Source organism: Dysidea avara, chromosome 15, assembly GCF_963678975.1.
Source record: "Dysidea avara chromosome 15, odDysAvar1.4, whole genome shotgun sequence".
NCBI lineage: Eukaryota > Metazoa > Porifera > Demospongiae > Dictyoceratida > Dysideidae > Dysidea > Dysidea avara.
Window position 1 is genome coordinate 7,962,899 of NC_089286.1, and position 25,764 is coordinate 7,988,662.

At 38.0% G+C, this 25,764-nt stretch overlaps 1 protein-coding gene across 1 annotated transcript in view; it reads right to left on the reverse strand.

Annotated features, from left to right (window-relative positions):
• Positions 1 to 7,837: 7,837 nt before the first annotated feature.
• Positions 7,838 to 25,764, reverse strand: part of LOC136245248 (uncharacterized) — a 201,949-nt gene continuing 184,022 nt past the window's right edge. The window contains exons 35-37 of the mRNA XM_066036736.1: positions 19,258 to 19,315; positions 14,476 to 14,538; positions 7,838 to 8,091 (exon numbers count right to left, since the gene is read on the reverse strand). Coding sequence (XP_065892808.1) covers positions 8,006 to 8,091; positions 14,476 to 14,538; positions 19,258 to 19,315 — 207 coding nt within the window. The 3' untranslated portion in view covers positions 7,838 to 8,005. The remainder of the gene's footprint in view (positions 8,092 to 14,475; positions 14,539 to 19,257; positions 19,316 to 25,764) is intronic.

Sequence of the window (25,764 nt, forward strand, 5' to 3'; positions counted from 1 at the left end):
GAATTAAAGAGATCAGTTAGAAATAAGTAACCTGTATAGAGATCAGCTACAAACAAATCACCCTGTAGAGAGTTCAGCTACAAACAATTCACCCTGTTAAAACATCAGTTAGAAGAAGATTTCTTGTAGAGATTTCAAATACAAACAAATCACCCTGTTGAAAGATCAGCTAGAAGATGTCACCTTGTAGATAGTTCAGTTACAAAGAAACCACCATGTAGAGAATTCAGCTACAAACTAGTGACCCTGTAGATACATCAGCTAGAAGAAGTTACCTTGTAGAGAGTTCAGCTACAAAGAAACCATTCTGTAAAGAGCTCAGCTGCAAACAAATCACCTATACAGAATTCAGCTACAAACAAATCACCCTGTAGAGAGATCAGCTAGAAGAAGTTACCTTGTAGATAGTTCAGCTACAAACAAATCATCCTGTAGAGAGATCAGCTAGAAGAAGTTACCTTGTAGATAGTTCAGCTACAAACAAATCATCCTGTAGAGAGATCAGCTAGAAGAAGTTACCTTGTAGATAGTTCAGCTACAAACAATTCACCCTGTACAGAGCTCAGTTAAAAGAGGTTTCCTTGTAAAAAGTTCAGCTACAAACAAATCACCCTGTAGAGAGATAAGTAAGAAGAAGTTACCTTGTAGATCGTTCTGCTACAAACAATTCACCCTGTAAAGAGATCAGCTAGAAGAAGTTACCTTGTAGAGAGTTCAGCTACAAAGAAACCATCATGTAGAGAATTCAGCCGCAAACAAATCATGTATAGAGAGTTCAGCTACAAACAAATCTCCCTGTAGAGAGATCAGCTAGAAGAAGTTTCCTTGTAGAGAGTTCTGCTACAAACAAATCACCCTGTAGAAAGATCAGCTAGAAGAAATCACCTCGTAGAGAGTTCAGCTTCAAAGAAACAATCATGTGAGAGTTCAGGTACAAACAAATTGTCCTGTAGAGAGATCAGCTAGAAGAAGTTACCTTGTAGAGAGTTCAGCTACAAAGAAACCATCATGTAGATAGTTCAGGTACAAACAAATCACCCTGTAGAAAGATCAGCTATAGAAGAAATCACCTTGTAGAGAGTTCAGCTACAAAGAATCTATCGTGTAGAGAGTTTAACTACAAACAAATCACCCTGTAGAAAGATCAGCTATAGAAGAAATCACCTTGTAGAGAGTTCAGCTACAAAGAAACCATCATGTAGAGAGTTCAGCTACAAACAAATCGGCCTGTAGAGAGATCAGCTAGAAGAAATTACCTTGTAGAGAGTTCAGCTACAAAGAAACAATCATGTAGAGAGTTCAGCTGCAAACAAATCACCTGTAGAGAGTTCAGCTAGAAACAAGTCACCCTGTAGAGAGATCAGCTAGAAACAAGTCACCTTGTAGAGAGTTCAGCTAGAAGAAGTAACATTGTAGAGCTACAAAGAAGCTACCATCTAGAGTTCAGCTGCAAACAAATCACCCTGTAGAGAACTCAGCTACAAACAAATCGCCCTGTAGAAAGATTAGCTAGAAGAAGTTACTTTATAGGGAGTTCAGCTATGAACAGATCACCCTGTAGAGAGTTCAGCTACAAACAAATCACCCTGTAGAGAGTTAAGTTACAAAGAAACCACCATGTAGAGAGTTCAGCTGCAAAAAAAATCAATCACTCTGTAGAGAGTTCAGCTAGAAGAAGTCACCTTGTAGAGAGTTAAGCTGCAAATAAATCACCCTGTAGAGAATTCAGCTACAAACAAATCACCCTGTAGAAAGATCAGCTAGAAGAAGTTACCTTGTAGAGAGTTCAGCTACAAAGAAACCACCATGTAGAGAGTTCAGCTGCAAACAAATCACCTGTAGAGAATTCAGCTAGAAACAAGTCACCCTGTAGAGAGATCAGCTAGAAACAAGTCACCCTGTAGAGAGTTCAGCTAGAAGAAGTCACATTGTAGAGAGTTCAGCTACAAAGAAACTACCACGTAGAGAATCCAGCTGCAAACAAATCATCCTGTAGAGAGTTCAGCTAGAAGAAGTCACCTTTTAGAGAGTTCAGCTACAAAGCAACCACCATGTAAAGAGTTCAGCTGCAAAAAACTCAATCACCTTGTAGAAAGATCGGCTAGAAGAAGTTACCTTGTAGAGAGTTCAGCTACAAAGAAACCACCATGTAGAGAGTTCAGCTGCAAACAAATCACCTGTAGAGAGTTCAGCTAGAAACAAGTCACCCTGTAGAGAGTTCAGCTAGAAGAAGTCACATTGTAGAGAGTTCAGCTACAATGAAACTCCCATGTAGAGAGTTCAGCTGCAAACAAATCACCCTGTAGAGAACTCAGCTACAAACAAATATGCAGTGAAAAAGATCAGCTAGAAGAAGTTACCTTGTAGAGAGTTCAGCTACAACGAAACCACCATGTAGAGAGTTCAGCTACAAACAAATCACCTGTAGAGAGTTCAGCTAGAAACAAGTCACCCTGTAGAGAGATCAGCTAGAAACAAGTCACCTTGTAGAGAGTTCAGCTAGAAGAAGTCACATTGTAGAGAGTTCAGCTACAAAGAAACCACCATTTAGAGAGTTCAGCTGCAAACAAATCACCCAGTAGAAAGTTCAGCTATGAACAGATCACCCTGTTGAGAGTTCAGTTAGAAACAAGGAATCCTGTAGAGAAATCACCTAGAAGTATCACCTTGTAGAGTTCAGCTACAAACAAATCACCTGTAGAGAGTTCAGCTACAAACAAATCACCCTGTAGAGAGATCAGCTAGAAGAAGTTACCTTGTAGGGATTTCAGCTACAAACAAATCACCCTGTAGAGAGTTCAGCTACAAAGAAACTATTCTGTAAAGAGCTCAGCTGCAAACAAATCACTTGTACAGAATTCAGCTACAAACAAATCGCCCTGTAGAGAGATCAGCTAGAAGAAATTACCTTGTAGATAGTTCAGCTACAAACAAATCACCCTGTAGAAAGATCAGTTAGAAGAACTTACCTTGGAGAAAGTTCAGCTACAAAGAAACCATTTTGTAAAGAGCTCAGCTGCAAACAAATCACCTGTACAGAATTCAACTACGAACAAATCACCCTGTAGAGATCAGCTATAAGAAGTTACCTTGTAGATAGTTCAGCTACAAACAAATCTCCCTGTAGAGAGATCAGCTAGAAGAAATTACCTTGTAGAGAGTTCAGCTACAAAGAAACCACCATGTAGAGAGTTCAGCTGCAAAGAAATCACCCTGTAGAAAATTCTGCCAGAAACAAATTGCCCTGTAGAAAGATCAGTTAGAAGAAGTTACCTTTTAGAGAGTTCAGCTACAAAGAAACCATTCTGTAAAGAGCTCAGCTGCAAACAAATCACCTATACAAAATTCAGCTACAAACACATCACCTGTAGAGAGATCAGCTAGAAGAAGTTACCTTGTAGATCGTTCAGCTACAAACAATTCACCCTGTAGAGAGAGCAATTAGAAGAAGTCACCTTGTAGAGTGTTCAGTTACAAAGAAACCACCATGGAGATTTCTGTAATCAATATATGTGACCGGATTTGCGAAAAGGGGTCTTCCACACACATCCAATTCCGTAAATGTTGGAGACCATAACTCAGTGTTCAAGTAACATAATTATTAACCTGAACATTTCACCATGTATTCAGCTATAGTGGTGCTCACCACTGCCCAAATATCAAGGCAATAGCTCTTTCCAATCTGAAGTTATCAATTGTCAAAGTTGGCAAATTGGACCCCTTTTCGCAAATCCGGTCACATATGTATTATACAGTATATATAATTTGTACATTTACTGATAAAATATTTAAAGTACATCTACTTCATCTTTTCTTCTTCCTGTAGTAAAGAAAAAAACATAGGTTAAAAAAGTCCCAAAGCTGGCCATAGGCCGGCTTTGGGGTATACAAATACAAAAAGAAATGAAATCTAATCCAAAACAGCCAAGCTGTAAAAAAAGTGTGCGGCCCTCAGAAAGGCTATGGTGAAAAAAGATGTGAAATCCAAGGTGGCGGCCAAGAAATGGCTGTGATGGTAGGTTAGTGGTAAAAATTTTAATAACGACAATTCAGGTGAATTTTTGTGAAGCGGCACAAAAATTCACCTGAATTGTCATTATTAAAATTTTTACCCCTAACCTACCATCACAGCCATTTCTTGGCCGCCACCTTGGATTTCACATCTTTTTTCACCATAGCCTTTCTGAGGGCCGCACACTTTTTTTACAGCTTGGCTGTTTTGGATTAGATTACTTATACTATAAGGCACATGTGACTTCCTGCTATAAATTTGGCTATATTTTGCTGAACTGATATGCAAAGTCGTGATACTACTGTGATCTGGCAGTGACGAAAAAAGTTTTGCAATTTGTAAATATTCACTGCACGTGCATGCAGGTTGCTACATAGCTATATAGGTCAATAGAAGTGGACTCTATAAACAAGATACAGTGTACAGATAAACATATAGGTATTGCAACAGGGGGGCTACAGGGCTAAAGTTGAATCCTATAGCTTCAAGATTCTCATCACTGGCTAGTGATGAATGAACAGCAACTGTTTAATCCAGGACAACCTCTACCATCCCACACAGACACAGGGCCACTGGTTGCATACAGCATTGAAACCGGGTCGGGTCATCCGGGTCATCCGGGTCACATTTTCTCCGGGTCATCCGGGTCTGACCCGGTTTACAATTTATCCGGGTCTGACCCGGATTGGATCAAAGTGAGAAACGAAATTGTTCGTTTGACGACGTGGGAACTTATAAACGCTATCGCGTAGCTCTTTCGTGAGCCACGCCCACTTATCGCATTACCAACATACGCTCAGCCACGCCCATTTGTTAGTAAGTGTAGTATGTAGCACGAAACTGAGGGTATCTATGGTGAGGGGTAGCTATTGTCAGTAGGTGAAGACTTTTTTTTTTATTTTGGTCTTCAACCTACAGCTAGGCTGAAGTTGCAATATTTACTCAACACGAATGGAACGCTCAAAATGTAGACTCGTTCGCTCGCTCGAGACTAGCTGAAACACGTCTCGGCTTTAATTAATCCGGGTCACATCCGGGTCAGTGGGTCATCCGGGTCAGTGGGTCATCCGGGTCAGCAGTAGTGACCCGGTTTCAACGTTGATATGAACTAAGGCATGGACATTGAGCATAATCGAGCATAATAGGTAAATATTGAGCATTAATTTAAGCATAATAGGTGAATTTTTGAGCAGTGCAGCATAGCATAATAGGTAAAATTATGAGCATAATCGGCGGGTCCCTACTTATAACCAGAGAGAATAAACGTCTTAATGATTAAGACAAAATATACATTACAAGCATACAGGGGCCTAGACACAGGGGTACCATGTGCTGATGGATCAGTACAGGAGCCCTGGCAAGACTTACATTAACTAAAGGTAAATTAAATTACAATACACAAAAAAAAAAAAAAACTATATCTACATATATGTAATACTTAAAGTTTACCTAAGGTGGTCTAAAAGATCCCAGCCCGGGGAGGCTCTAGAATTAAAAATTCTGTAAGAACAGGACACAGCAATGCGAGCTGCCTGCTCAAACAAGGATCTTATGGTTTTCTTTGGCACTTCACAAGCAGTAGCCATTTGAGCAATTGTTTCTGGCAAAAAGTGGCCTAAACAACCAATTTCAATTGGAACAAGATTGACAGTTAACCCAGAAAGTTGGAGGTCATATTGCAAGGAGCTATATCGATCTTCCTTTCTAGCTCTAGCAGCAAGAAGATGTTGCTGGGTATTAGTTGGTACTGTCAATTCGAACAAACAAATGGAATCATTAGAAACCAATACCAAGTCAGGCCTGCTGAGGGTGGAGGAAAGATTGGTTGGGATGGTACTAGGGGGGCTGGAACTAGCTAGATAACCAGGAAGGTCAGCGTAAAGTTTGAATGTTTCAGGTAAATGCTGTTGGAGCCCATGAACAAGGACCCAACTATGCTGACTTCCCTATGTAGGTGTTCTCTATAATAACTATATACCTTTATAGATGCTAAAAATCTCTTACATAAAATTGTTATTATTGTATACAAGATTAGATCTACTTTATTGAAATTATTTATGCTAGTATTGATACCTAGCAAACTTATCATATATGCAAAAAATTAAAAATGAACTAATGTAATGGAAATCTTAATGCAGTGCTGTTCATACCTGTTGAAAATCATGTATGTGAACACATAGATCCATGTATATGTAAATCTAGAGTGTATGGGGTATGCTTTATGGGTAAAATTATTTTAAGTTGAGGTTGAATTCTATAGAGCAATCTCAGCAGTTTTATCTGGAACATCTGTAAAGAACTTGGGAACCCTGAAACCTCTAGAATCCTGGAACCTCTAGAACATCTGGAACCCTGGAAACTCTGGAATCCTGGAAGCTCTAGAACCCTGGAACCACTGGAACCTCTGCAACCATTGGAGCCCTGGAACCTCTGCAACCCTAGAACCTCAGGAACCCTGGAACCACTAGAACCCTGAACCTCTGCAACTGCTAAAACCCTGGAACCTCTGGAACCACTAAAACCCTTGAACCCTAGAACCTCAGTAACCCTGGAACCACTAAAACCCTTGAACCCTGGAACCTCAGTAACCCTGTAACCTCAGGAACCCTGGAACAGCTAGAACCTCTGGAACCACTAAAACCCTGGAACCTCTGGAACCCTGGAACTTCTGGAACCCTAGAACCTCAGGAACCCTGGAACCACTAGTACCCTGGAACCTTTGGAACTACTAAAACCTTCGAACCTCTGGAACCCTGGAACCTCTGTAACTGTGGAACCTCTGGAACCCTGGAACTTCTGGAACCCTAGAATCTCAGGAAGCCTGGAACCTCTGGACTCAGGAACCCTAAAACCTCTGGAACTTCTGGAATCCTGGAACCTCTAGCTCTAGAACCCTGAAACCTCAGGAACCCTTGAACCACTGCAACCCTGGAACCGCTAGAACCCTGGAACCACTAGAACCTCTGGAACCCTGAAACCTCAGGAACCCTGGAACCACTAGAACCTCAGGAATCCTGGAACCACTGGAACCCTGAAACCACTAGAACCCTGGAACCACTAGAACCTCCGGAGTCCTGGACCCTCTGGAACCCGAGAACCTCTGGAACCCTAGAACCTCTGGAATGCTGGAACCTCTAGAACTCGAGAATCTCTGGAACCCTGGAATCTCAGGAATCCTGGAACCACCGGAACTGCTAGAACCTCTGGAACTCTGCTACATAATACACTTTATATATTCTCTGTACCCAGGTATGGAGAATATACTATCTATGTTCTCAGCGGGCTCTTTTCAAGTTAAACATGCAGTTTGGAGTTTACTGTATCTCTTGTGGACTGGTGTACTGAGTGTTGTCAAATTGTACTGGTTTGTTAGAGTTTAAGAGTAATCAATTCATACATTATTCTGAAGACTGTTCAGCACGTAGCCATATTACAGGAGTACAAGAAGAGTAAAAAAATCTTTTTTGGAAGATTATCAATGATTATGCAGCATCAAGGATTGATAATGTATATCATTTGCTTATAAATTGCATATGTGCAAAACATGCTTATAATTGATTATTGTGGAAGATGTGAAATATACATTCACAGTGTTCATCTCCATTCTTACTAGTTGAGAATGTGATAGGACAGGGTTCGTAGGATGCCACCTCCCCTAGTAAGCCATTCACCCAAGTTTATTCCTTAATTTCTCCCCTTAAAGGCTAAAAGATTGGTGATCTGTGAAGTATAAGGCCTAATATTGTGTGGTGGGACTTTGTGCGCTTACCATTATCACGTGATTTGGGTGATCATCATTCTTCGGAAGTCCTCAACATAGACTAGTTCTATACAGTAAGGTGAGGGAACAAAATTAATAGCACATGCATTATAAAATGTCCATTGTGCTTTAAGGTGCAGAAAAGAACAGTTGCTTAAAGTAGCTTGTGTATAGGTACAATTCACAAAGTGTGTAGCTAAAAGTTATACTATCTGTGCAAGTAAGAATAAAAATTAGTACAATTGACTATCTGGGAGGTGTTCCTTATTGACAAAAGCAATCCTATCATCATTATCTGCCATGAATGAATCTTCAGCCACTGAAACATAACACATAAAAGGTGAAAACTGTTAGGAGTAGTATTAAACATGTAAAAGTACATTGTAGTGTGTAACTGCTGATGAACAAAATGCTGCATATATTCACTTAATCAATGCTCAGGAATCATTTTGATATAAATAGATATTTGACAACCTATATTAATGTCTTTGTAAATTGAGATCATAAGGTTTCAATATTTAGTGGTTTAATAAATTAGTTGCTAATAGTAGCAATGGCAGACCCAGATTGGACTCTGTGGTTTCAACAGGAATCCTCTTTTACATTTAGTATAGGTACAACATGTAGTACAGTGTGACTCAAACTGCTTCAAATAAGTTGCTACAAACTTGAGTTTCTGTTTAGTGGACTTTTCTACTAACTGACTGAACGACTGACTTAGTAATGCCTTCAGACAAACGTAACTTGAAAGGTTACGGGCTTGATGCTTTGATTGTTAGTCATCACTTTAGCCCAACTGGTGATTTTTCGCATACTGCAGTACATACAATGCACACATCATAGACCCACAATTGTCCTCCTTGTCCCATTTATTTTTGCTGACAGTGTAAGATGTTGATTCATGGTGGTTATAGCCACAGCTTCCTAGTGAATTGTTCGTATTTTCTGTACTGACTGAATTGATTGCAGAGGACCTTTTCACACTATTGCAATGCTATGTAACATGCTGAATATAGCTGAAAACAAAGCGTATAATGGCCATTCACTTTTTAATTGTTGGATGGGATGCACATTCAGACAAGTAAATTGTGCATATTTTCTACAGTGATTGGATTAATTGCAAAGGTGTTTCTCATGCTATTCTTTGTTTGTAATGCTGTGTACTGAACATAGCTGAAATGAAACAGAATTGTCCATTATCTTTTCACTAATTATTTTTGGGGTGTGTGTTCAGATGAAAGTATTTAGCCTGGCAGTATGTGCAAGTTCATCAGTCATAATTATGATATAAAGAAGTAAACAAACTAACACAAAGTAATTTACATTCAATTAGGGATCATAGAAATAAAGTAAAGAAGCAAGGGCGGTTGCCTATACTTGCATATATATATATGCTAGTGAACATTTAATCCTCTGATATATCTGCACATGTAGGCAATCACCCTTATTTTATTTCTATGAAAATGATTGAGATACTCTAATAAAGCAGTCAGGTTATAACTTCTTGCCCTACAGCTAGTTTGTTTCACAGTCTACAAATATTAAATGCTGGCTAAAGGTAGTTAGACTATAATACAGCCTCAGAGCTCTAGAATCTACTTTTGTTTATTTAACATCTATTCTTTAATTTTAGAAACTTCCCTTACCTTGAAAGATAGCAACACAGACAAAGATTCTAAGTATTATCCCCATTACTTAGTTGATCTGTTGCCATCATTCTGAAGCAAGTTCTAAAGTAACCATAGTTTTTGTAATCCAAGTAATCCTTGTCCCACAGCGTAGCTTGAGTGGAGAAACTGCAGGGGAGGAGCTTATAGGCCGGACTAATTTTAGCGAAAGATTGAGATACTCTAATAAAGTTGCACGGATAGAGAAAGTCTGCTATCCAAGTAACCAACAATTCATGAAATCATATTGTTCATCTCTAATCTATTTCCTCAGTATTGTCAGGAGCACATCGAATCCTATGGACAAGGGAGCATGTAACTTCATAAAGAGCGAAATTCAAACATGGCTGCCATGTACTATAATAAGTAACTTTTAAAATTTCCTAATTAGGGTATTATGCAGAGGCGCATGCTCGAATACATCACATTTCTGCTGTGAAGAAGCAAAACTATGGAAACAAAGTTCAATGGGAATAGTAGCACAGGCTTAGCGGGACAGTCTTTATACAGTCCATAATTATGCAAAATTGCTCTGCTTGACTATTCTAAGCTTCACCTTCCTATTATAGCAGCTTTCCTACCTTCACACTAGACGATGGAGTAGCAGCCTATTCAGTGCAATTCTGTTGTGCATAAGAATGACGTAACCAATTATATACATAGTAACACCTGACGCCATGTTTGAATTTCGCCTGTAGTACTGATAGTGTACGGAGTTACACGCTCCCTTGTCCATAGGATTCGATGCACTCATGGTATTATGGACTCTTGCTTCAACACTATAATAACAATTATTTATTGCCTATTTTATGCCTATAATTTATTGTTATGTCATCAGCACATGCTCAAAAATACAGAATTGGCTACTGCCAAAATCTTACAGCTATATAAAAGTCTAGCTATGATAATATTTGTGTTTGAGCTGTATCCTGATAACTTGTGTTGGCAAGATGGAATGCAGAGAATCTCTCAGTTGTGGATGTAGGTTTCAGCTTTAAATAATTTTTTTTAGCTGGCTGCTATATTAAAGTATTTTAGTTTGTATTCATTCTTTGTGACTGCTTTATTATACCTTTGACTGTTCTAATAGAATTTCTGACAGAGCATCTCGATCATATTAACGTAATTGAATTTTGCTCCAAAAGTTGGTAAGTAATCCCTGCAGTAGCTCAGAAGCAAGTTAAAGCGGATGAAGAGTAAGATAAGTGCCACAACCGAGACAGAGTAGCATGTACAGTATAGGAAGGAGATACAGCTATCTAAGCCAAAACAGCTAAGCTGTAAATAAGGGCGCAGCTTTGAATAGCCTGGGTGAAACAATTGTGTGAAATCAAAGGTGGTGGCCAGGAAATATAAAGCTGCAATGATGATAATACCAGTAACTTTTAATAATGCACAGAGCTATTATGAAACTTGACTGGTATTAACATCATTGCAGCCATTTCTTGGCCGCCACCTTTGACTTTGCAAATTTTTCATCCAGGTTATTCAAGACTGCACTCTTTTTTTACAGCTTAACTGTTTTGTCTTAGATTTCACTTCTTTTGTATTTTTCATACACCAAGCCAGCCATGAAGGTTTGTTTTTGTCCAGTTTCTTCTTATCTACAGGAGCAATGATGATTGATAATCCCTTTATGAAAGACAGAAGTTACAACAGTACTATGTTGCAGTGTTTATTTGACCGCTTGTTAATAATTTTTGCACCACTCTAATAGAATGCACATTTTTGAGGACTTCTAAATAATAGTTAGACATCAAAACACAGGGTTCTATGGAATTTAGAAACACGAAAGGCCCTGTGTTGTGGTGCGCGAGTGAAGTGAGGGCACTACTACAGGACCTGAGGGTTTCTAAATTCCGTAGAACCCTGTGTTTTGATGTCTAACTAATTTAGACCACAGCTTCTTGTTGTACCATCACTACTACTTGTTGTACCTTTACAGCTTCTTGTGACACAAGAAATGTAGCATTGACAACTCCCTGTAACTTGTAATGCATGTTACAGCACCTTGCTACCCGTTAACAGAACACCCATGCGTTGCCAATGTTACAGGCACGTAATTGCTGTATTTTGTATTACCACAGAGACAGGGATCTACTGAGACATGAACAAGGGATCTACAGGATTTAGATACCTGTAAGTAGCCAATGAAATTTGCGTATTTCACCTTGCGGTGGTCTAACAGAACACTATACATAGAATGTTCTAGAACAATGTAGAATTTCTGTTGGTTAATGCAAGAAATCATAAACTTTTACTATTGATGCTAGAATTTTCATTTATAAAGTAGAAGCTGATCACCAAGCAACGGTGGTTCAGTGTTTGAGGCATTGGCAATTAGGTATTGAGGTCCCTGGTTTGAACTCTGATCACTTTATAAAACCATGCATTTATGTGTACCTTTTTTGCTACCTGTTGACTGTTCTATTAGTTAACCCTGTGATTTTATAGCAAGTTTATTGCACGAAAATTGCTACATTGTTCTTCCTGTATACTCAGTGTGGTGCACTGGCTTCTTGCGCCTCATTACAGACTACTGTGTGTCTTGATAATACATAATAGAAAGGAACAGGAGGAAACATAATCCCAGGGGAACATGGATCCCTAGTGATATGTGTGCAGGGAAACACAAATCCCTAGGGATATGTGTGTGGGAAACACGTTACCCTGGGAGACACATATCACTGTGACACCACTACTAAGCAGTGGTGCATCATCTTGACTAGTAAGACATACATAAGATAACTGCACATGCCTGCTGACAATGGCTAATAATGCAGTGCCTAAGCCCCTATAATTGGGATGACAGTTCACTTTTTGATGAAAATGCCAAAAATTATGTGGGGTTAGTAGCAGGTGTACTAGAAGGGTAGGCATGCAAAAAGTCCTTTGGAACCCTATTTTTTGGACCTCGTCAAAAAACTATGTATTTGTTTACAAAGAAAATAATCAGTAATTCAGTATCCTATTAGTTTAATAGCTGTGTCTAGTATTAAAGCAGTACAAAGCCTGCAGCTGGAACATGATGGCCCATTATGAAACAAATTGTTTTCCCAACCTTGCAGTAAGCAAAATCACTAAAAATTCCATTTATATGAATATTTTACATCTCCATTCCACACAGTTCTGTATTATCTTGTACAAGGATCATCCTGATGTGTATCGTTTCTTTATTATAACAAAGTTATTAAATGGTGAAGTTTTAATTGGTTGCAGGTGGACATTAAATCACTGAAAAACTGCTGTATACATACAAATTAGACAATTATCTTTGCAGTGTTGATCAAATTTAATCAGTATTGCAAAGATAACTTGTAGTTTAGTACATACACACTAATATTCCACTGATTATATGTCCACCTGCGACCTCCATGATTTTGTTATACACCTTCAATAAAGAAACGATACACATCAGGATGATCCTTGTAAAGATATTACAGAACCGTGTGCATTGGAAATGCAAATCTGCTATATAACTACTTGAAAATGGTATTTTTAGTGATTTCGCTTGCTATCAGGTTGAGAAAACAATTTGTTTCATATGGATTTTTAATGGGTCATCATTTTCCAGCTACAGGCTTTGTACCGCTTTAATACTAGATCCAGCTACTAAAGTAATAGGATATCAATTGTTTTCTTTGTAAACAAATAATTTTATTGACAACGTTAAAAAAATAGGGTTCCAAAGGACTTTTTACATGCTTCCCCTTCTAGTGCACATGCTACAACCCCCATAAAAAAACTGGTGCTTTTATCAAAATGTGAATGGTTTTATGGCTTAGGCGCTGGACTATAAGGGAAACACAATAAGATACCCTAGATCCACCACTGAATGACACAATAAGTGAGTGTTATATTAAAGTGTGGATGATGCTTTATTAGAGTATCTCAAACTTTTAAAAAGTGTTTGATAATTTCAAACCTTATTTACAACTAATGCAGTAGGGCAGAGTGGTACACAGATGGGTACCAGAAACTAAGAAATTAATAAATGTTTGCCTAAGGGGGTCATTCACACTAAGTATTACTGATAAAGTACTGATAAAGTACATGGTATGATTTCTTGTAACTAGTATATACCTTAGGCTTAATACTATGACTGCTGTACTAGAGTATTTGACTGTTCTATTAGGATATCTCAATCTTGCATATAAATACTTCTAGTAGGGAGCTTGGTAGGGTCCACACATCACTGAGCCACAGTAGCAGAAGATCTCAATTGGGGAGTTTAATGGTTGAAACTTAACCATTGCTACAAACATAATTTTCTACTGACTGACTGACTGATATAATAAACTGCCTGTGGCCTGCCTGATGAGTTCAGACAAATGTAACAACAAAGCTATATGCAAGTTTGATTATTCCATGATAGGCCTCACTTCAGCCCAACAGGTACATAGGTGACTTTTGACATATCACAATGTACAATGCATGCATCATAGACTTACCTTTGTCCTCCTTTGTGCCTTGTTTCTTTTGATGACAGTGCAAGGTATTGATTGGTGGTAGTGCATTATGGCTTCCTACTATTACTAGTTATCATGTTTATAATGAAAAATCATCTGTAATCACTGGATCAATTGCAGAGGTGGTTCACGTACTATTCATCATTTTTGTAATGCTGTGTAACAGGCTGAACATATATACGTAGCTGAAAGCAAAGTGTAATGGCACTTCACTTTTCAGTATTTATTTGATAGATGGGACATGTTCAGATACACTTTATTTTTGATGCAATTCTATTATACCTTTTGATGTGGTATCACCAGTCATAATTACAGTATGTTACATAATAGTAAACAAAGTACAAACAAGAACAAAGAAAAATTAAGAACTTGGGTAGGGATCACAGTAAAGAGGTTTTCTAAGTGGACATTAAATTCCTTATTTGGTATAATTATGGCTTTAGACTGAATTAAGGATTAAATGTTTACTAGTATATCTGCAGATGTATATGATATTCCTTTACTTTTATTTCCATGATCGATAATTGAACTTAAAGTTCTTTGTATTGTTTTTAATTTTACAATTACCTGTGGAAGAGCTGTCACCTTCATATGGATTAAGGAAGAGTTGGTTGTTAACAGTTGTAGTACCTAAAAGTATCATAATTGAAAATAATGTATGTAACAAACAAAACAGCAGTTGCGAATTAGCAGCTGTGTACAGTTACTATGTACAGAGATTAATTGATGTTGTTGTGTTAAATACAGGCTACTTAAGATCACTACTGCAAATCCCAAGAGAATCTATCTTGAAACCCCCTGTATGCATTCACAGGCTTTACAGATCCTAGTGGGATAATATTTACTAATAGTATATGCAGCTCCCATGCTATACATTTATTTGGTCAGCAGTGATGCATGCATATGATGGTTACCGTCCCTAATATGATAAGGCAAAATAAGCTTATTGGCTGCAGTGCAAGCCACTGTAGAGTATAGACCATGGTTCTCTAGACCAAAAAAATTATGTTAGGCTATCCACTCTTTAATGTCACATCTTTTCATATAACTAGCCTGCTGGACAATTTGGATGTTTAGATATCATTTCTGACATTTTTACTACCAGAGGCTGTGGGCTTGCACATGATTACTGGAAAAAATCACGTGTGCATGTGTGTGTTTGTGTCATTGCACTCACGTGAGCAAAAGGTTTTATGCTATAAACAGCCAATGTCTGAGAAATGATAGCTTTATTAGCATTGTACTAGACTTTTAGGCAGGTAAGCTTTATATACTTTGAAACAGTTTTAATTGTGTGAGTTAGAATTATATGTGGTTTCTGAGCATGAGTTGAACACCTTTGTTAATGGACTCTATGAGCTCTATAACTACTAAACAATGTAACAGACCTTGTGTTACCAGAAAAGGTGTATTCCTATGAGTTAAATCCATCTCGTACATGTACAAAAATGAAGAGCCAGCTAGTAGCTTTGTTCAGTGAATTTTGTGAAAAACATAATAGATAAACTATATAACAGTTGAGAAGATACCTCTCAGTGTTGGGGTGGTTACTTTTAAGTAACTATTAACTTATTACTCATACTTTTATGCAATATAATTAGTTACAGTTACTGTACTTAATACAACCTCAAAAAGCAACTAGTAATATATGTGAACTGGTCTGACAAAACCGATCTTATCACCCATGACAGCAAGTTTGATTTTTGTCACAAACACAAAGTAACATGAATACACTATCAAATGACACTGTCAGAACTAGCTAGTCTGCTTCTGCTGCCTGCTTTTCCCAGGCCCAGTGGCAAGCCATACGAATGGTCTGGGGCCTTAATGGAGCTGTAGCCAGCAAGTGGATGGCTGTGTGTGGCTGTACAGATTTGTGGTATTGGATAAAGACTTGTGCTAGTTCATTTTAGTGCTGTGAGTGGCCCATAACTTGGTCTAATTCATCCCTACACCTTCCCCATTCATTATGTTTCATTAACCCCTTGCCCTCCCACCGCCCCCACCACCACCCTTCATAGAGCTTGCCTGATACAGTCGAGCCAGGGTCAACCTTGAAATGGCTGGAAACTTTGTTCTTGGCCACTTGTTCAGTAGATGGTATTAAAGATAAGGAATTGGTGCAAAATGTGTGAAACTTTTGTACACATAGCTGCTACCATTGGCAAGCTACAACACTCTGAATACTTTAAACCAGTGTATCTTGATACTTGTAAATAGGCGATAAGCCCGGTTTTGTCAGACCAGGTCACATAATACATAATACTTCACTATAATCAAAAACTTTGTTTATAAAAATTAATGGTCTGCTTATAGTGGTGACAATGCTAACAATCCTCTAATTCAATTCAGAAATATGTAGCTATTCTTTACCTAATAAAATATGCTGTATGTCACAAAAATTATTTTCTGACATTTCTAATTATGCAAATATATCTGAACAGGAGTTATACAGAAAAACACAGAAAGTAAAATAACTACCTTTTTCTCATTTGTTATATTAAAGTAACTAAGCCTCATAAGAAAAATTAACTTTGTCATACAGTACGATAGCACTGTACAGTAGATACAATCAAGGTTTTGGTGTGGTCCACAAAAGATCAACCAAAAATCATCTTCAAAAATCCTTCATGGCCACTTAACAGTATTGGTTGGGTAAAGTCAAGCCCAAATATGTCTTCAGAACGACCCGAAGTGTTTTTGACAAGTTGCTACAAAATTTTTAAGAAACGTTTATTTTAGCAAATTTCTCCTGCCTGACTGGCCTGATGCATTCAGTCAAGTGTAGCGGAAAACTGGCTACAACTACAGCCTTACTTCTTTTACGAAAACACTTCAATTTTCATGGAGAAGAACCTTTGGTATTTTAAATATCCTACAATGTATGTGCTATTGTCTTACTGATTTTTGTTTGATCTTTCTTTATCATAGCCATTGTTTATCAGTAGGGTTTCCAACTATCATTGCACCCCAACATATTAGAATACACATGTTATCGCACCATAATACACTCATGATTTTTATGTTCAATTTATACAGGATAGATACAGGAACTGTTCTACATTATCAAGAAATATAAGGACCAGATACAACAATAAAAAGCATTGAAACAAGCCGCTGAGATGAAATGTAACTCAACAACTGAGTGTATGCATTTTAATCCCTACTTAAGCCATGCATGAACCATATGTGACCTAATTTTAGAAAACCGTCCATATCCGTACAATTTTCAAATTGCATTTTATTTGTTCTTTGTTTTCTACAGGGACGGGAATGGACTAGCTAAGTTTCAGCTTCATAAGTTAAGCAGTGTTGGAAATACAGCACTAGACAGCCGGACAAGTTACAGCAGTTATCGAGAAAAGAATCTACAGGCACTTACATAAATCATCATAACTTACTGATACAATGGTGCACAAAATTGGATCTTGGCTCATTGTGTTCGCCATGAATTTGTGCATCCACCAAGGTATGGTTTTTTCCCCAGGCATGCTTCTGTGTTCAAGAAGGAAGGCAAGTTAACTGAAAAACGATTGTCACTAAATTCTTTCGTCACCGCAACATAAAAAAACGTCTGTAACTTTGAAATTCTTTCGTGTATAGGGATGAAACAAAGCCTTTTGTACTCCGTATGAACAGGCAAACACGATGATGCCCAGGATTTATCGATTGGAGGATTAATTTGCCCACCAGTGAGGCAATAAAAACTTGTGTAATTATTTTTCTGGAGCTTGCATTTTTTACCCAAAGTTTTTAAATGTGTTTTATTACAAAAGTACTATTGTGCATATATCGACGGTTTTCCAAAATTTGGTCACATATGGCCGCTAAAGTAGGGATTAAAATGCATACACTCAGTTGTCGAGAGTTGTGTTTTATCTCAGCAGCTTGTTTCAGTATTTTTTTCTTGTTGTAGTCCCTACTCATACTGACAATATCTAATTTTTCTTACACTTGCTATATTACTAGTTACTTTGAAAAGAAATAATATTACATAACTTTAGCTACAGTAACTAAGTTACCTCCAACTCTGATACCGTTATGTATTTTTATGGTTTGTTTGAGTAGCAACAAAGCAATTGATAAAATATGAAAAAATTAACGAAATATGTACATTTACAATCATTAATTGCTTTGTTACATAACAGAAACAAAACTGTACTATATAAGCATTTGGATGGTGTAAAAAAGGATTAGCTGAGTTCCTGGTTTTCAGAAGTATGTAGCGCAACATCAGCTTGTTTGCTATCATGATATCATGTTGTCAGTGATATTTGAACTATGCCTAACTATCCAGTTCCTGTGACTGGGTTTAGTGCAGATGTCCTTCTAGTGCTATGTGAAAGCATTTAGGTCACTATAAGTACACAGGGAAATGTGCAGTAGGATAATATATGCTAAAATGGTTTTGTGGGCACATAAAATCTGCCCATAATTTTTAATGGCCAATATTTTCTGAAATGCATCCAATAAGTTCCTAAAACTATTTTGTGGATGACTGAGTGATTAACTTACTAATATCTTCAGACAAGCATAACTCGATAATGACTCTAGCTATAGAGAAGGAGTTGATTTTTTCAACACTAGACATTGTTTCAACCTAACAGGTGCTTTTGGAATACTGTAGTACATATACAATGCATATATCAATGCTGACAGCCCAAGGTGTTGATTCATAATAAGGAATTATGGCTTCTTTGTGGCTGTGTAGGCTAGCTATCACAAATATCATCTATTTCTTCCATAGTGACTAGATTGATTGCAGACATGTTTCTCATGCTGATCTTCACTTGAAACTCTGTGTAACAGTCTGAACATAGCTGAAAACAAACCAAAATGGTCACTTCACTTCTCAGAAATTGACAATTGGTCCATATGCAAAATTAATAGTAAGGCATCTAGTGCCATTTTTTGTTTAATGCAGTATGCGTGAGTTCACCAGTCAAAGTAAACAAATACATGCAAGTTCGATTAGGGATAATTAAAATTTAAAAAGTGGTAAAACAAGGATGGTTGCTTACACCTGCAGATATACTAATGAACATTTAATCCCTATAGCGTATATACTGAAGTAGGGATTAAATGTCCACTAGTATATCTGCAGGTATAGATGACCTCCTTTGCTGTAATCATTAATCAAACTTAATGTATTTGTACATACAATGAAACCTCATTTACTGCATGGAACTGCTTGGTTTTCAGATACCCAAAAAGCTCACAACTCTGAAGTTGCATATAAGTCAGTTACAAGTAAATTAAAGTTTTCTGACTACTTTAATAGAACACTCATACATGATTATTTTTCAGAACTGAAAGTGGACAACTGTAATTGAATGTGATTCAACTTACTGGTTTTTTTCCGCAATATAAAGTTAGAGTGATAGCTGCTGTTCATCAGTATGGGATCCTGTGGTAATATAATGCATGAGTTTATTTAGTAATACTGTAAATAGCATATGTATATTTATCAAATGATAGAGATCATATAGTGGTAAACTGGCTTGAGCACTGGCAGGAACTCACAATTAAGTGCTCATTAAGCACAAACTCCTGGTATTAACCTTTAGCAACCTAAGGATGCGGCAAACTACGTCACCATAATTTTGTGTGTATGTGTCTGTCACATTGCTCCAGTCTACCCAGCTGTATAATGGGTACCTAGTGGCCTGGTGAAGCAGCCCACCCAGCTGTAACATCATTGGGTATCTGGTGTTTACTGGGGAAGCAAATTCCCAACCATCTTTGTCTTGGTTGGGGTCATTGTGGAACTTCGGGTTCTGTGACCTCTCTCCGTGAGACCTGAACCGTCCTCCTGTGGGTTACTGGTTCTGCCCCAGGAGGATTTGCCTACATAAGACTCAAGTGTCTGAGCAAAGCACAGGCATCCCAGTGCTAGTTCGCTGGGTGGCAATAGCTGTGTTTCGCATGGCTTCCATGAGTAGGTGTGTGTGTTTGTATGTGTGTTTGTGTGTGTGTGTGCGTGCGTGCGTGCGTGCATGCGTGCGTGCGTGCGTGCATGTGTGTGTAAGAGAGAGAGAATCAGGTATTGTGTTGAAATTTGAAGTAATTGTAAAGCTTTAACATTTGCAATTACATTTTAAAAGATCATAATAGAGTAGCCAAAAATTCTAATACAGTGAAACCCAACTATTCTGGTCACCCTTGGGCCAACATTTCCTGACCTTATTAAGCAGGTAGGCAGGTTACTTTGTACACAAATGACATGTGGATTATTGCAAAATACGATTTAGACAGGTGACCTTATTAGGCAGGTTTTACTGTATATATATAAATAGTCACACAATTACACAACCTATCATAATATGTATGTAGAAACTGGCTAAAAGGAATAAAGACTGAAACATCAATGTAAATAATCTCTAAATTTGTTATGTTGCAGTGATAAAGAGTACTGAAACAAGCTTAATATAGCATTACACTTTATAAAGTAGAGTTCCAGCGTGAAACAAGGGACATGAAAGATGGCAGAATTATGTTTCATCAAAATCCCCACTTAAGTATTCAACAGATAATAGTAGCCAACTGCAGTGCTGGAATTTTCCCCCCGACACACACATTATATATATAGTTACACACTGCATGTTTTGTATTAAAACATTTAGTTGCACTTTTAGATTAAATTTAATGCTATAGCATAGCTATTATATGCGTGTGTGTCTGTGAGAGTATTTTGATCTTACCGCTTATCTCGAGTGAGCTCACAATAGATTAAGGGTGGTGGTTTAGTATGCCTTGTTTTCTATATCAAAACTGCAGTTGATTGCAGCTTGATCATTGAAGGGCGCATTTCTGTGTTCTAGTCATTTAAGTGGGGGTGATTCGCATTTTATTGTATCATTTTATCATGACAAAACAAGTGACTGACAAGTGTAACTACAGGAACAATTAAAATTAATGGTCTGCAGTTGTTGGAAAGGTTTACGGAGACATTTTTTGGTTATTATTATTATTATTAGTACTTTACAGTGACCAGCCAGACAGCAACATGTGCTGCAGCCTTAGGATTACCTAACCTAATTTTAGGGACTTAGACCTAATGGGTTTGGCTAACAATACTACCAAGCTGTCATAAAATAAAAGTTAGGCTGGTTTTTGGGTGATATTTTTGGGCAAGAAACCCCAAATCTTCATGATCAGTATTACTGTACTATACTGTATGACAATCACATCAATAGCTAATCAGAGAAAGAAAATAGTCTTTATTTGTGATTTAAACCTACTTACAAGTCTCTGTGACCTGCAGCGCAAATTGGACCAGACATCACAAATACACATAATTGGAGATCTTAGTGATGAAAATTTAGTTTACATTAAACCCATCCTATTTCTATGCCATGACAAAGGCCATGCTTGGCACTTAAGAAGTTGGCCAGTCTCTTATAAAACTTAGTGGTAGCATCACCCATTCCTTGAAATAAGAGGAGTAAATGAGACATTCTCTACTTTGTGAATGTTTTGTTGATATCATACAGTACAGTAGCACTGTATATTAGAGATCATGGATGTTTGCATCTCCTCACAAGAAAATATTACCAGAAACCAGCCTCACAATATCTTCATGGCATCCTGGCAGTATCAGTTAGGTAGAATCAAGCACAAAAGTGTCTTTAGAATGGTCTAGAATACTTTAGAAATGCTGCTACAGAATTTTAAAAATAGTTTATGTAGTGGAATTTTCTGCTGACTGACTGACTGACTGACTACTAACTGATGCTTTCAGACAAGTATAACTCAACATGGCTAAGGCTACAGGCTTGATTTTTTTACTGTTAGACATTGCTTCAGCCTGACTGATGCCTTTTGGTATGTCGTAGTACATACAATTCATGCATCATGGACTCACTGTTGTCCTCCCTTTTGTGTCCTATTTCTTTTTACTGACACCTCAAGGTGATGATTAGTGCAAGTGCACATGGCTTCCTGGTAAATAACTTGTATTTTCCATAGTGACTAGATCAAGTGCAGAGGCACTTCTACTACTATTCATTTAAAATGATGAGCAACGGACTGAACAAAGCTAAAAATAAGCATGATGATTACGTAACTTTTACTAATAATAATGGTTGGGGAACACGCTTAGACAAGTAAATCTTTGTCATTTCTGAACTGAGTAGATCGATGCTTTTCTTTGTTTGCAACGTTGCATAATGGGCTGAACATGGCCGAAAATGCAGTGGAATGGCCAATTGACTTTTCACTGATTAATAATTGGGGTGCATGTTCCAGGGCCGCCGAAAGGATTTAGGGGCAAATTTAGAATGTGGGGCCTCTATAGCTAACCCATAATTTTCAATAAAGAAATACAGACACAAGGACATTACAAGAACAAGCTTAGCTAAGTAGCTATTAAACCACAACTAAAAGTAAACTAGCTACTAACTGATAAGTTTATTAATAGTTTTAGCATGCAAATCAAGCTAGGGGGCATGGTCCCCAGGAAATTTTTGAAAATTAAACTCTCTGAGATTGAATATAAGAGCAATTTTACTAGAACAAGCTTAGTTAACTAGCTACTAGATTACAAGCTACAAACTGATAATTATAAGCTTATTGCCAGTTGCATGCCAACCTAGGGGGTCTGGGGGGCATGCCCCAGGAAAAGTTTGAAACTTAAACTCTCTATGATTGAATGTGAGAGCAATTTACAAGAACAAGCTTAGCTAACTAGCTACTAAACTACAAGTTACTAACTGACAAGTTTATTGACAGTTTTAGCATGCAAAGCATACAATAACCTAGAGGGGTCTGGGGGATGCCCCTCAGGAAATTTTGAAAATTAGACTCTCTGAGATTGAATATGAGAATAATTTTACAAGAACAAGCTGACTACAACTAAGGAAAACTGTTAGCTACCATTACTGATAAGTATATTGCCAGACAGATGTAAAGCATGCCAAGCCACATGCCAAGCTGTAGTCTGGGGAATTCCCCCAGGAAATTTTGAAAATTAAGCTCCCTGAGATTAAATATGAGAGTGATTTTAATAATTTATCACAGTATAATTGGATTGTTGTATTAGGGGAATTGCTAGCTGTAGCTATTAGGGCACAAGCTTTCTGCTAAATACGTACCATCTAGGAAATCTTTGTACCCTATACTAGACTGATTATTTTAACAGTTACTATAACTGAATATTTGCCTGACTGCTGTAATAGGGTGACTGTTCTATTAGAGTATCTCGATCTTATGAAGAAGTCACACTGTCTATATAGGTGCCTTATAAGATATATTACGAGTAATAGTTTGCTGCCACTGCTGCACTGGATTGCTATGAATCTCATTGAGCAGAGTTTGGATGGTATCTCTTGTACTGAGGCTTCTTATGCGGGGGGTCCGACACCAACTGGAATCCGACACAAATCACTTGGAATCCCACAATGGAATCTGGAAATTGGGCAAGAATTTGGAATCTGGAATCTTGACAAAATAATGTTCTATAAGTCTGATTATTTCCGTATATTTCTAGTAAATTATATTGTATAGTATCTCGTGTGCTGTGTTGCAATCGGCTTGAGCATGGTGCACATGTCTTGACACATTTGTACAGGCCTCGCCAATAATCTAATTAGCCTGGAAGCCAGCTGAATGCACAAAAGGTGTTAATATGTGTTGCTAGCTATGTAAATTTCCAAATTTAGAATCTGAAATCTTTGATTGGAATCCGGAATCTTTGCAAAAAAAAGTGGTGAGATTCGGAATCTTACACGCGACTTTTGGGTGGTGTCAGACCCCTAGTTCTTATGTGCCTTCGAGTCTACAGGAAAGATTTACACTGTTGTAAGTTCATTTTATTGTAGCTATGTGTGGATAAGTAGCTATGAGGTAGTTACTACTGTATGAGGCCCCTGGAGGCCCCTGGAGGCCCCTTACAAAGTGGGTCCCAGGGTTAAATGCCCCAGTTGCCCCCTGTCGGCAGCACTGGCATGTTCAGACCAGGGGCGTAGCCAGGGGGGGTTCAAAGGGTTCGGACGAACCCCCTTTTCAGAGTTAAGTTTTTTAAATCGTGATACTGGTTAACTAGAACTGAATTAACTTACACAAATCCACTGAAATGAGTAGCTACAGGTCTTCAGGCAGAGGAATTCAAGTACCTCTACTCGCTATTGCGAATGAATTTATAAGAATACACATGTACACGTGTTTACATGTGCACACCTACGAAATTCTATACTTAGGGCAGAACCCCCCTTTTGGAAATCCTGCCTACGCCCCTGCAGATCAAAGCATTTAGCCTTGTGCTGTTCTTTCTTTTGATGCAGTTCACTAGTCGTAGTTATGTTACAAAAAGTAAACAAACAAGTACAAGGAAAATTTTTAATTTGATTAGGAATCACAGAAATAAAAGCATCTTTAAACAGGCTGTAGGGCCAGGTGTCTTACAGACCTTCAGCACTTGTGCTGTAAAACCTTAATAAAAAATAAAACGTAATACATGTAAATAACCTGAGTGAAGAACAAAAGACCCTCACAATTAAAATTTTGAAAATTTTATAATTATATATCAAGACACACGGTAGTGTGTCGTGCGGCCCAAGAAGCCGGCGCGTAACACCCGTGAGTATATTGACAGTAAGAAAGAAAACGAAATTTTCGCACCTCCGTAGCTCTGTGCTTCCTTGATGAAACAAGACGATTTTTGTTGTGGACATGCCCTCCAACTTCAGCACTCCACATTCCAAATTTGAGCGAAATCGCTTCTCGCGTTCCCGAGATATGCGACTTCAAAAATTGGCTTAGTTTCTTCGTTTTTTTCTTCTTATTTTTCTTCCTCTTGTCGCACGCTTACAAAAACTGATATAAAACACAAACGCCATATCCGATTTCCTTGAAATTTGGCACACATAAGGGGGGTATAAAGGTGCATCACGGTACCACCTTTGGCTGGAATACGATAAACAGGCAAAGAGTTATGAGCGATTATTCACGAAAAATAACACCAATATGTTGTCACGCCTACAGGGTAAACCGCGCATGGGAAGAAGCTGAAAGTCGGTGGGTGAATATGTTAACTATTGAACCTCAAACCTTTTGTGGTTTGAAAGACATAGAGCTAAAAACCAGGAAGATACAATGAAAAAACCAACAGTGTGTAACAATTATGCAATCGAGATTAGCTAATAAAAAAAACGACTGCTTGCCACGCCTACCAGATAAACCACTTGGGGTAATGCTTTGAAAATCGTTGTACAGATGGAATAATCATCTTAGAAAGGCTCATCAATGGTGTAGAGAATCAGACTTAAAGCCACGGAGTTATAACACAAAATCCAACTTGGTGCAACAAGTGCGAGATCGAGATACTCTAATAGAGCAGTCATCCTAATAGAGCAGTCACCCTGAAGAGAATTCAAGGGATCAGCTAGAAACAAGAAACCTGCATAGAGATCATCTACACACAAGTCACCCTGTAGAGAGATCAGCTAGAAGAAGTTACTTTGTATGGAGTTCATGCAACTATGGAAAGAGATAGTTCAGCTAGAAGAAATCACCTTGTAGAGTTCAGCTACAAAGAAACCACCATGTAGAGAGTTCAGCTACAAACAAATCGCCCTGTAGAGAGATCAATAGAAGAAGTTACCTTGCAGAGAGTTCAGCTACAAAGAAACCATCATGTAGAGAGTTCAGCTACAAACAAATCTCCCTGTAGAGAGATCAGCTAGAAGAAGTTACCTTGTAGAGAGTTCAGCTACAAAGAAACCATCATGTAGAGAGGTCAGCTGCAAACAAATCACATATAGAGAGTTCAGCTACAAACAAATCTCCCTGTAGAGAGATCAGCTAGAAGAAGTTACCTTGTAGAGAGTTCAGCTTCAAACAAATCACCCTGTAGAAAGA